This window comes from Musa acuminata, chromosome BXJ1-11, assembly GCF_036884655.1.
Source record: "Musa acuminata AAA Group cultivar baxijiao chromosome BXJ1-11, Cavendish_Baxijiao_AAA, whole genome shotgun sequence".
NCBI classification, from domain to species: domain Eukaryota; kingdom Viridiplantae; phylum Streptophyta; class Magnoliopsida; order Zingiberales; family Musaceae; genus Musa; species Musa acuminata.
In genome coordinates, this window is record NC_088337.1 from 26,513,933 (window position 1) to 26,525,746 (window position 11,814).

At 39.8% G+C, this 11,814-nt stretch overlaps 3 protein-coding genes across 4 annotated transcripts; 1 reads left to right on the forward strand and 2 right to left on the reverse strand.

Annotated features, from left to right (window-relative positions):
• Nucleotides 1-286: 286 nt before the first annotated feature.
• Nucleotides 287-1,757, reverse strand: LOC135597401 (probable aquaporin NIP5-1). Its single transcript, XM_065090311.1, has 4 exons — nt 1,550-1,757; nt 835-1,254; nt 679-740; nt 287-613 (listed from the first exon to the last, which is right to left on the reverse strand). The coding sequence occupies exons 1-4, from the start codon at nt 1,709-1,711 to the stop codon at nt 436-438; spliced, it is 822 nt and encodes a 273-aa protein (XP_064946383.1). The 5' UTR covers nt 1,712-1,757; the 3' UTR covers nt 287-435.
• A 1,716-nt stretch (nt 1,758-3,473) lies between these two features.
• On the forward strand, nt 3,474-9,649 carry LOC103971652 (F-box protein At4g35930-like). Of its 2 annotated transcripts, none has more exons than XM_009385724.3 (5): nt 3,474-3,601; nt 5,096-5,514; nt 5,617-5,691; nt 7,642-7,751; nt 7,836-9,649. In XM_009385724.3, exons 2-5 carry the CDS (start codon nt 5,161-5,163, stop codon nt 8,092-8,094), a joined length of 798 nt encoding a protein of 265 aa, XP_009383999.2. In that variant the 5' UTR covers nt 3,474-3,601; nt 5,096-5,160; the 3' UTR covers nt 8,095-9,649. The 2 variants fall into 2 exon arrangements, with proteins under 2 accessions (XP_009383999.2, XP_064946384.1); XM_065090312.1 differs by having other exon boundaries at nt 3,494-3,712.
• LOC103972535 (GDSL esterase/lipase EXL1) lies at nt 8,877-11,318 on the reverse strand. The gene is made up of 5 exons (XM_009386893.3): nt 10,972-11,318; nt 10,268-10,398; nt 9,947-10,180; nt 9,391-9,646; nt 8,877-9,245 (listed from the first exon to the last, which is right to left on the reverse strand). The coding sequence occupies exons 1-5, from the start codon at nt 11,243-11,245 to the stop codon at nt 9,049-9,051; spliced, it is 1,092 nt and encodes a 363-aa protein (XP_009385168.2). The 5' UTR covers nt 11,246-11,318; the 3' UTR covers nt 8,877-9,048.
• Between the last annotated feature and the right edge of the window lie 496 nt (nt 11,319-11,814).

Sequence of the window (11,814 nt, forward strand, 5' to 3'; positions counted from 1 at the left end):
TTCTATTTGTAACTTTTTTTTACTATTTAAAACTGGAGCTTATTTTTTAGAACATTTTTGTACTATTGATAACCTTATTATTTTTCATAATAATATAATATTTTATTATTTATAATCTTTGATTTTAATTTTATTTTTCCTTATGTACCTTAGGATCATCATTTGAGCACCTTATGATTGTTGACACTCTCTACATTTATTATCGCTGTTGATTATCACCCCTCAATTATTGGGAGTTTCTAAGAAAAGTTTTTTGTAAATTATATATTTTTCCTTCAATTTTTATTATAGTATTTATAAATCCTTTCAAACATTCAAACTCTCTCTCTCTCTCTCTCTCTCTCTCTCTCTCTCTCTATATATATATATATATATAATTAATTGAGATGATATTTCTCCCACAATAATTCCTCTTCCATACACCGCAGTGCGTCGTCATGGCTGAGACTCTTCCTGATCTTCTGCTCCAAGTTTGACGGCAGTGTAGGCGTAAGCTCCGGCAATGGCTCCTGCGACTGGTGCAATCATATATATCCATATCTCCTCGTAGTTTCCGGTCGCTATCGCCGGCCCGAGCGTCCTCACCGGGTTCATCGATCCCCCCGTGGACGGCCTGAGTCAATGCCATCATCAATCACATCCAAATCGACTTCGGTATTCTGCATGCAGGATACTTACCCAGCAACGAGGATGTTGAGCAGCACAGTTGCCCCAATAGCCACTCCTGCCAGTTCTCTCACCTGCACGCACGTGGAAGAACGACATGAGACGAAGAGAAGGGAAGCAGAAAGCATGTGTGCGTGTGTGTGTAGATATGGTGTGGCAGATCGTTACTGCACGGGTGTCGGTTGCGACGGCGACGATGACGAACATGAGAGTGAAGGTGATGACGAACTCGAGGAAGAAGGCCTGAGCTGTGCTCAGTGTGGGGACAGTCACCCCGCCGGAGTGGAAGGGGTGGAAGATGGCCTTGAGGGCGAAGGACGCGGCGGTAGAGCCCAGCACTTGGGCCAGTATGTATCCGGGGACATGCGTCCACGGGAAATGGCGGGCGGCGGCGAACGCGATAGTGACGGAAGGGTTCAGATGGGCGCCGGAGATGTGGCCGATGGAGATGATGACGACGCAAACGGCGAGTCCGGCTGAGGTGGCGGCGCCGAGAAGGGTTGCGGCACCGTCGTACTTCTGGTTCACTATCGGCGTAGCCGCCGCGCTGAAGATGAGGATGAAGGTGCCCACGAACTCGGCGATCACCTGTCATTCCATTCGACTTGAATTCTCAGCTCGATAGGGTTTGTGTTCATCGGTCATGTTGGCTGTCTAATTGGAATTGGCACTTTAGTTAGAAGCATTGACTTCCATCTCTTTTATGCTCATCAACAAAAATTGAAGAAGCTCAATGGAATTCGGACCAGAAAATGTTTGAAACGAGATCATACATAACTAAATCTCATGCTGCATAACATTGAAAGGTCAAAGGTGCTTCTCTCTTTGAGAGTTCAAGGTGACTTTGAGGTAACACCAGTGAGGAGAGATGGTTCATGCAAACCTTCTTGACGAGAGGAAGGCCGGGCTTCGCGAACGTTGGCAAATAGCAGGACGCCGGTGAGGCTGACGGAAACCGCCTGCACCCTGGCGGCGGCGGCTGCCTCGACTCAAGGTCATCTCGGGGAGTCTGGGACATGGGGACAACCGGGGCGCTCCGCGACATGCTTGCAGGCGTCCTACAACCGCACTCATCAACATGTACAGAGAGAGAGAGAGAGAGTAGAAGGCACGATTTAGAGCTGAAGAAGAACGGTGAAGGTGGAAGAGAGAAGTCAACGCCCTGCACGAGCTTAGCTCAGGTTTTTTTTCTTATTTTTTATTGGAAATTACTACATAATAACCCATACAATTATCTCATGTAGGTAAGACGACTACTAACTTAATTAGAGCAGATCTCCTCGATACAGTAATGAGAGAGAGAGAGAGAGAGAAAGTAGGAGGCACGAAGTGTGAGGTAAATAGGAGCTGAGAAGGTGGAAGAGAAGACCAGTCAATCCCTTGCACAAGTTGCTTTTAGTTCTCAATTTTGAAGGGAATATTCCCCCCACCAAGTCAACCCCATACAATTATCTCTTAGCGTGGGGGACTACACGATCAATCGTTTTATTTTCTTTCTCTGTCGTAGAGTTGACCTGGTTGACCCATCATAATTTAATGATATCGTGACAACATGATTGGTTTTATACTTGTAGTGTAATATCATCATCGGGCAACTTGATTTTTGTTGATCTCTAACATTTATTTCATCTTTTCTCATACATGTTTTAATACTCTTAAAAGTTATCTTTGTTCATCATTTGTAGTTGACCATTCTTTGTGGATGACTTGATCTATTGTAACACAAAGGCCATGTTCAAGTGTTTTTGAAGTGTTGAGATGGTACATGACTTGTTTTCTCTTTAATACAGTAGTCAAAGCCTACAAAATCTCGGTGTCCAAAGTCAACCCAACCCCACGATCGAAGAAATGGAAGGGGTCAAAATAATAAATAATTATATTATATAAATTATAAAAAATAAATTTTTATATATTTTTAAAAATTTTAGTAAATATACAAAAATTGAATTCTCAGAAAAATCTTGAAAATGACTTTCAAAGATCTAAATGACTATTATTTTTCTTTTTTTAAGCCTGTGAAATATATTTTTTAATTAATTTTAACCCTTGAAATGTTGAATTTGTATCATTTAAGTATTAAAATCAATAAAAAATATATTTTAAAAATGATCATTTAGGATTTTACAAGCAAATTTTAATGTTTTTAAAAATTAAGAATTTTAACAATTCTTCTCAACCATATAAATAAATCATTTTTTAAATTAAATTATATATATATAATATATATAATTCAAATATAAGGACAAGATAATTATACCATTGCCAACTAAAATAACAAAGTTTCCTCATCTCCCCAAACATATCTATCCCCTAATCCATCCGCATCAACCTTAACGGCTTATCTTATCCACATAATACACCTTAAAATCCAACCTAAAAGATTACTAATTCGAGATTCTGCCTCCGTAATTGATTCAAAAAACACCCCTAAATTTCATCTTCAATCTCCTAATTTTCGCTCCTTAATGATCAAACGAAACCACGCGCGCTCTCCGCCGTCCGATCTGTGCGGTTGACGTCATCGACGACCCTAACGACCCACACGACTGGGTGGGCGCCCAATGCGCGCTCGCCACGTTGGAGTTCAAAGCCCCTTAATCTCCTAATTTACCCTCCTCATCTCCTCCTTCCGACCGAGCGCGTGACGTCATCCGCGGGCCCTAACGGGCCGAAAACGAGGCGTGGAGCCAATCGGAGCTCGCCACGTCTGATTAAACAGGACTGCGGTCGAAAATATTTGGCGCGAATAATTCGAAAAAGAGGGAATAAAAAGTTCCCGCGCCTCTCTTTGGCATCCCCATTCTCCTCCTCGATGCCAACGCCGCGACTCTAAGTTAGTTTCGTTGTTTGTTGCTGCTTTGCTTAGGATTTTGGGGTCTCGGGATTCGTTTTCCAGCCTTCGCCTCCCATCTGAGATGATGGTGATTGGATTCCGGTATACGATATCACCTCTGTATCGTTTCTGGATGTAGTTTGTTGCTATCCTTTGCCTCTCTGTTCTTATCTCGCTGTAGTTGGATGTTGGAGCCTTTTGATGGTCTATCGGGTTAGTTCTCTGACACGATGCATCTTCCTGGAGTGTATTTGATTATTGCTTGGTTGTTTGATTCTTGAATTGAATCGTGTACGTATCCACAATCATCGGAAAAAAGAGAGGGGATTTTAGGGTTCATAATGATGCCTTGAGGTAATCGTTTCAATAGGGCGTGTGGACTTTGAGGTAGGGCTTTGTGGGTTTCGTTCCGAGTGAAGTAGAGTATCCTTCGTCGTAAGGGAATGTGGAAGGCAGACTGTATGTTCTGGTGTTTAGAGAGTTGTGCAAGTGCAGTATCGTGTTTATCTGGATTGGCTTTGATAATTCCCGTGAGGGGTATGCAAAGCAAGTAACCCTTCTCAAACAGTGTTTTGCCCTTCGAGATGGATATCTTTCTGCCTATTGACTGGTCTTTGGGTTCACAAACTTGGTAGCTACAACCGGTTTACTTCTTCCATTTGATTTTATGGAGCTAAAGATCAGAATTAGGGAATGGGTAGTTGTTTGTTTAATCAGTATATATTTGGTTATTTGCTCGAGGAGCATGTAAATACCCAGATATAAAGTTTATTTTGGTTAATTTGATTTGATTCTCTTAATTGTTGCTTTGCACTTCAAGTAGGATATAGCTTATCCGGTATACTATCATGTTTATGTTTATCGGCTAGTCTTTGGTTACAGCAACTAGATAGACACAATGCGTTTGCTCATTCCGTTTGGATTTATATAGCTGCAGATGGCACTAGGAAACTGTATAGCTGTTTCTTCAATCAGTCTAAAATTGGTTTATTGCTGCAGGGCAAGTAGATCACCAGATTTAAAGTTGATTTAATACTTTTACTAGTTGTTTTCATATTTCTGATAAGAGTAATGAAGTCTATTTACAGTCAAATTACCATCAATGACAAACACTGAGCCTTCTCTCAACTACTTGTTGTTGGCTGTGTGTTTATCATCACTCCTATTCACAGATTTACTAGTGTACATGGCAAGCTTTTACAAATTCTTGAAGCAACTTCTATACAATTGATTGTAGATGTCTTTGGTCCTCGTTCTTGAACATTAACACATTTTTGTGTCCATGCTGTATAATTTGATTTCTAGAAAGCTGATGTATTGTTCATTCAATTTCTCTATCCTTTTCTTGACCAAACATGAATATGCTCTTGCTGTTATGCAAATGGAAATTCAGGTTGCTGATGGCTGTTACAAATAATGACAAAAGAAGTTATTGATTATTGTGCAGCTGATTTACTCAACCATGAGATGACCCCTGTATTGTGCACTTGGTCCTATTTACCAGTACAATTAATTTTGTTTTTGTTTTGTTTTTGTACTAGAAAAGTTCCTCTTATATCGTGTATGCTGAATCAGTTTTGTCTTTGTCAAATGTAGCTTGAACGTAATGGTGGTTGAAGATATACTGAAGAATAAGGATTTATGATTTATTTGTGTACCCCATGAGTCTGAACTCTATGGCTTTCAAGCAAAAGAAGCGACTGAAGAACACAAGAAACAAGTATCTAAAACCTGGTGCACTTGCCCAAATCTGTTATAACAAGACGTCAAGCAAATCATGCACAGATATTGGGAAGAAGAGGACTGTGTTGGAGTCAGAGAAGGAAGAAATTGGTCTAATGAGGGAAGCTGAGGTTATTCAAAGTAATACACCTGTGATGTCTCCCACTAAGGTCAGCTCCCAGCCAGCAATAGATGAGGCCAAACATCAAAACCCGCCTGTAACACCTAAGACACCACAAAGTGCAGTGTGCGACAGGCAATCAAGACTTGAAACTCTCCCTATGGATCTTCTGGTATGCACTAACAAGCTTCAGAATTTTGTTTCTGGCAACTAGTATTTGTCAGCATTGCAATGCTGATATTATTGCTAATTGCTTTGGTTTTCTTGTTCTAAGATTAAAATCCTATGCCATCTGCATCATGATCAGCTAAGGGCTGTTTTCCATGTTTCTCAGCGAATTCGAACAGCTGTAAGTGTTCTTTTGTGGTTTCAGTGTACTTTTCGCCCATTGCATCAGAGTAGTTGCTTGCTGCATTACTGATTTAGCAAGAGACAGTACTGCATTACAGCGAATTCTAAAAGCTGTAAGTGTTCTTTTGTGGTTTCCTTGTACTTTTTGCCCATTGTATCAGAGTAGTTACTGCATTACTGATTTAGCAAGAGACGGTACTGGTTTCTGAAGATTCAATCCCTAACTATGATGTCCATGTCATGGCATGAAAGTAGACATGCTCCACTCCGATTTGGGAATGTCAATTATACCCATGGGTATTGGTACCCATGGGGATCTGCCCCTAATGGGGTGGTGATAGGAAAAATAAATGGGGATGGTGGGCATTTTACATTACCCATGCAAATAAGGGACAGGGATGGGTAGAGCACTCCCCACCCTATACCCATACTCGTACTTGATCCATTAATAAGTGGGCTGAGATGCTAGGCCCAAACATTAGACGAGCAAGATTTTCATTATTCAAATTAGATAATGTGAATCTTGATTGAATCAATTATGATTCAATTAAAAATCATTTGGTTCAATTGAATCAAATGAAATATCTCATCATTTAATAGTAATAGCTCCTCCTTGTGGCCTCATGCGTTGCGTGCACCCAATGTCTTATGGCAGGCGGTGTTGCAACGGTTGTTTGACTTTGTCTTCATCAGTCCTCTTTCTCTCTCCATCTGTAAATAGTGATTTCTCCGATGATCGGCATTTGCAAATGGTGAATCATGAATAACGATGCTGATTCCTTGGTGTTCTTCTCTCTTTCTCCTTTTCTTCCAATTGCATACTCCCTTCTCCCTCTTCCGTCTTCTCGGCTTTCTCCTTCATTGCAGCACCTCGCCCCTTCATCATAACTGCTGCAACCCCCTGCCCCCTCATCGCAGTCATCCTTGCCCACCTTGTAGCCCCACCTCATTGGTCGTTGTAGCCCTCGTGCCCTTTCCCAATCCTTTATCTTCCTCCTGCCTCTTCCATGAGTTATGATAATTTTGATATACTTATATTTGAATATATTTATTTTTTTTGTTATGTTTATATTTTAGTATTGTTAATTATGTTTGATAATAGTTTTATTTTTTAAAAATAAATGAATTAATTAGGAGGATTCCGAGAACTTGTAGGTTCCTCATCCCCAATGGCTCCATCCTCTTTCCTGCATTGTCTAAATGGGGAATGGGGCGGGGATGGAGAATGGGGGATGGCGATTGGGATGGGGAAGTATTCCCTACCTTGTCCCGTTGATATCCCTACTTTGATTTAGGAGTCAAGTTAGAATTGTGGATGTGTCAATTGTAAATGTGGGCTGAAGTTGCATATTTACAACCTTCATAGATCCCAAAGTGGCATACATGCATAAGCTTTTTAATTTGAGATATTCTTAAACCTTTAGGACATCTTCTTCAGTTTTACAACTTAGATTTCTTTGATGCTTTCTTAGTTTTATCTGTTCGGGTAAATTCTTTTGTTCTGCTCTGCTGGGCTCATTTAGTTTAGAGCCTTTATCTTGATGCCTATGCCAAGAACATGTTTTTCCATTGATTCACAATATCATTAAAATTAATTAGTTTCTCTTAATTCCTAGACCTTGCATGATTAATTTCTATCTTCTGCATGAAACTCACCAATGTGATGTCTATAGAGGGATATCATATGCAGCCTTAATCATGCGAGTGGAGTTTGTTTGTGTAACCTGAATCTTCGTTAGTGGTTGTAGAGGGAGTGCTTACCGTGATGGCAATGGTACTTTCAACTAAAAGTTGTCAACATACATTCTTCGCAAAGCTGTTTCCTGTAGTATTATCTTAAGCTTATGTTAAGTCAATATAATTGACTTTTGATTTATGATTGCCATAAGAGTTTGAAGATGTCCAGTTTCACAGTTAATTAAAATTTCCAAATTGAAACTTGGACCAGGTACTTATGGCTAGGCAATTGCATTTCAATTATACAACTCCCGACCGGTCTAGGCAAGAGATGCTGAGAAATAAGACCCCTCTTCCAACTGAACATTGGCCTTTTGCAAGGTATGTCTTGATGCTTATGCATCTCAGAACTTGCTAATTTCCTCACATTTCTTTTTCTTGGCTTAAAGTATCGTACATATCCAGCAAAGCAGGAAGGAAGGGTACGTGGGGATCTAGTCCACACACTCCTAAAGCTCCAAGACATGGTTGTCGTTCTTCTCGTTTTCACCTGATGGACGTGAAACAGATTGCAGCTGTCCTATTTCAGGAGCCCACATTGCCCCCAAGACACATGATGCCGCCATGTTTATCAAGGCCAGTTTTCAAGCCCATTGCTTCTACTAGAGTTCTATTCTATGAGGAAGAGCTCTGTCAGGCAGTAGCCCAGAATAAGCTCCGTTGACACTCCTATCTTCATCAATTTTCCATATATTTCTTTCCGTTAGCTACTCAATGTATATGCCTTTTCCTTTCATAATGCCATGTGCAGGGTTAGCAGCTTATGGTTGCTGCCTCAGGTTTTAGAAGTTAAGAGGGCATAGAGATGGAATCATCAGCTCAGATCAAGTTGGTCATATGTCCTTTTAACATATACTGAGTTCTTTGTACAGTTCTTGCTATATTTTGTATATGCTTGTTTCTTCATTTTGTTCTCAGTGTCTAAAATACCTTGCTCTTTTACATTTTAGTTGTTTGCAACATGGAAAAAAAAAATTTGCTATTTGTGCAGTAGCAATTAGTTTTTTTTTTCTTTTGGCAATTAGATGCTAATCACTTATAATCAAACCTCTTGAAATTGTAATGCTTTATGCATAGTATTGGACACCACAGATGTAGGCTATCCCCGACAACGGGGCTTGTTTGCTAGGGGGCTTGTTTGCTAGAGCACACAGGAAGGCAAAGCTCAGTACAGGAAATTATCTAAAGCAGCAGACATTAGCAGACATGTAGCTTTCAATTTTAAGAAGAATGGATGGACTTTTGGTTTTTGGTGCTGGATCTTTTTTGCATGTCAAGTTTTCTTGTCTTTTAGCTGTACATAGTATTGTTAATCTGGACAAGACGCTATCTGCATAATTTGCATATGAATGTCAAGTAGAATCATTTCGTTTTTGTGGCATTTAAAGCTTGTTGATGTTTTTAGCTTACTACTTGAAAAATATTAAGAGACTGAACTGGGTAGGATGCATATAAAGCTAAGCTGATCATAGATGCTGAAAAGATACAAACGGTGTCAATAACATTAAAACATTGGTTACATATCAGTAGGAATCAGCCCAATTATAAACCTTGGACAATGTAGAATTAATTGAGATGGCATATCTGGTAGTAGTACCAAAGGGAAGGTAAATTAGCTTTAGTCAAGCAAACTTGGACCATACTGCTGAAGAATTTGGGTAATGAGCATCTCTGCTGCCCTCTCTGTAGTGTGGAAGCTATCCCAGAATACATACTCTGAAGCATTTGCACATGAAGTTGCAGTGATGCTATTACATGTGATTATAACCTCATAGTAACCTGTGCCACAACATCCTCTTGTGGACTCCTTAAAACCTGAGAGAAAAAAATCATAATCAAAGTCGTGCTAAAGCATCATAATAATTGGCTGTATGATTTTATGTACTTTAATTTTTATTTATGATTTCAAATGAAATCTTTTTAGGTCTTTCTCTATATATCCTCTTATTACTAAAATTACCGTAGGCGAAGGGCCGTAAGATCATATCAAGCAATGGAGTGTATATGTCTATGTAGACTATTTTTGATCCCAACAGTGTGCTATCGAGCCTTTGCACCTCCTTTGATAGTTGGGAATTGAACATCGTTGCAGCTTCATTGTACAGGGTAACACATTCTCTCTCTATTCCACCAGCAAGAGTTCTTTGTGATGGCATACATCCTATAGGAGGGGCTCCCATGATAGCAATTCTTCTTGCTCCCGAGAGGTAGAGTTCCTGTGTTGAGTTGCCATTCATGATCGTTAGCATGAAAAGTTGAATCTTGAGCAATGTTTAAGGGTGACCAACTAAGTAACAAAAATCTTCTTTGTCGCACATTTTATTTGTAAGCTAAGTAAAGTTTACTTAAAATATTGATATGATAATCACATATCGGACTAACATCTTGAGATTAAGTATTATCTTCATTATTCAAGTAATAAATTTTATCGAATGAGGTCCAAATCCTTAATAGTAAGTCTGCTCCACTATCACCTGTTTTAGATACTATATATATATATATATATAATCAGTTACCTGAAGAAAGCTTGAAGCTGATTGCACCAAGAATGTGATGTAGGAAGGGATGTCAAACTCCGCCCTTCGGAATGGCAACAGAAAGTATGTTGTAGCAATGTCATTAGTCCCTGTGACCACAGCATATAAACTGTTGGCAATGATATCGGCTGCTCTGCCTTCTCCAGCAACCCTCTTTAGCTTCTCCTTGTACTCCTTGAACAGGTTCAGCTGATGCCTCAGCGACAGAGCTACCTGAAACAAGAGCAATGTCAACACCAGAAACTTAAATCTTGTACAGATCAAAGTGCAGGAGACGCACAGTTGGGTGCAGGGAGATACCAAGAGTTGTGATGTGAGAGGATCATATCCACAGCCACCTGATGCAAAGCTGATGCCAGTGAGCAGCTCCTGGGCATCAAGATGTGTGCCAAGGTATGCTGGGACATACTCCTTTACTCCTAATTGCGAAGCTGGAAATAAATTGGTTGCAATGCATCACTCTTCTTTGGACATGCCATGTGTTCCTTGCATCGTTTGTGATTCTCTATAAATAAATATATATTTACAATTTCTGAATTTGGTATATACACACATATACGTATACATTAGTGATTCTCGTATTTTTCCCATGTAAATCTTGGGTTCCACATATGTATCCCTACCAAACTATGGATATATACATAATAAACCCTAGTTTAATGGGAAAAAAAAAACAAAAATCACCAACTTTAGAGGGATATATATATATATGTATATAAATAAAAGATTCTTGTATTTTTCAGCTGTAAATTTAGTGTTTAGCATATATTTCCCTACCAATTTCAGTAACTGTGTACACACACACAGATATATATATATATATATATATATATATATATATATATATATATATGGAATATACAATTTTTCCTATGACTTAATATGCCCACAGCTACAGCTTTATGCTCAGCAGAGGGAGGAGTTGCAATTCATGGTGTAAAAGCATGTTTATTTTGCTCCCTGCAGCCAGCAGAGAGTCTCATGGAAGGGGGTTTGGTGCTCACCGAGGATGTCGGAGGGGTTCTTCCCGTTGGAGAATCTGCCGGTGGCCTTGCCGCCGGGGAAGTCCTTACCGTACGGGGGGAAGTTGCACCTGGCGATGGTCGGCAACACGTTGTTGTTCCCAGGGTCGACGATCGAGTCCCCGAACACCACCACCGCCGGTACCTTCGGCGTCGTCTTGTTTGCAGTCGTAGTCAGAGCTCGAACACCTTCAAGCAGCAGCAGCAGCAGCAGCGGAAGTACGAGCGAGAGCGGAACAGAGCACTTGTCCTCCATCCCTGTTGATGGTGCAGTAGTTCAAAGGCTCTTCTTAAATGCGGGTAGTCTCTGTCTACAGTAACTTCTTTCTTTTCTGTCTATTGAGTGTTTGGTCTTTGCAGTATCTTCTTCTCTGACTACATTAACTTGTTTCTTTCTTTTTGTCTATTAAATGCTGGTCTTAGGTAGTATCTTCTCTCTAACGACACTAACTAACTTCTTCTACTTTCTTTCTAGGAGGAAATCTCAAAAAACATCTTTTAAGTTTAAAAGTTTTCTATAAAATATCTTAATTTTAAAACATTCTTATATAATGTATTTAATTATATTAAAAAAACTATTTTACCCTTATTCATATTGTGTCCATCGTCGCTTCTCGTCTTGTATCGTTGTTTCCTTCTTCTTATATTACTTTCACCATCATACGTACGATAGAGTCAATCCATCCATGGAAGCATAGGCAACCGAGAGAGGGGGAAGGGTTGACGAAACCAGTTTGTATGTGGAGACATAGATGATCAGGGAAGGACGATCAACAAGTAAATAAAGTAATCGGTAAGACAAACGAAATTACAGGTGGAGGATGA

Bases quoted from the DNA above. Each gene is read 5' to 3' on its own strand.
- LOC135597401 (XM_065090311.1), bottom strand. From the start codon at position 1,711: ATGTCGCGGAGCGCCCCGGTTGTCCCCATGTCCCAGACTCCCCGAGAT. The intron at 741-834 runs GTAACGATCTGC...ACGTGCGTGCAG, and splicing joins TCGCAACCGACACCCGTGCA to GTGAGAGAACTGGCAGGAGT. The intron at 614-678 runs GTAAGTATCCTG...GCATTGACTCAG, and splicing joins CTCAACATCCTCGTTGCTGG to GCCGTCCACGGGGGGATCGA.
- LOC103971652 (XM_009385724.3), top strand. From the start codon at position 5,161: ATGAGTCTGAACTCTATGGCTTTCAAGCAAAAGAAGCGACTGAAGAAC. The intron at 5,515-5,616 runs GTATGCACTAAC...TCTTGTTCTAAG, and splicing joins CTCTCCCTATGGATCTTCTG to ATTAAAATCCTATGCCATCT. The intron at 7,752-7,835 runs GTATGTCTTGAT...GTACATATCCAG, and splicing joins GAACATTGGCCTTTTGCAAG to CAAAGCAGGAAGGAAGGGTA.
- LOC103972535 (XM_009386893.3), bottom strand. From the start codon at position 11,245: ATGGAGGACAAGTGCTCTGTTCCGCTCTCGCTCGTACTTCCGCTGCTG. The intron at 9,647-9,946 runs GTAACTGATTAT...AACTCAACACAG, and splicing joins CAGCTTCAAGCTTTCTTCAG to GAACTCTACCTCTCGGGAGC. The intron at 9,246-9,390 runs GTAATTTTAGTA...TTTTTCTCTCAG, and splicing joins CTTACGGCCCTTCGCCTACG to GTTTTAAGGAGTCCACAAGA.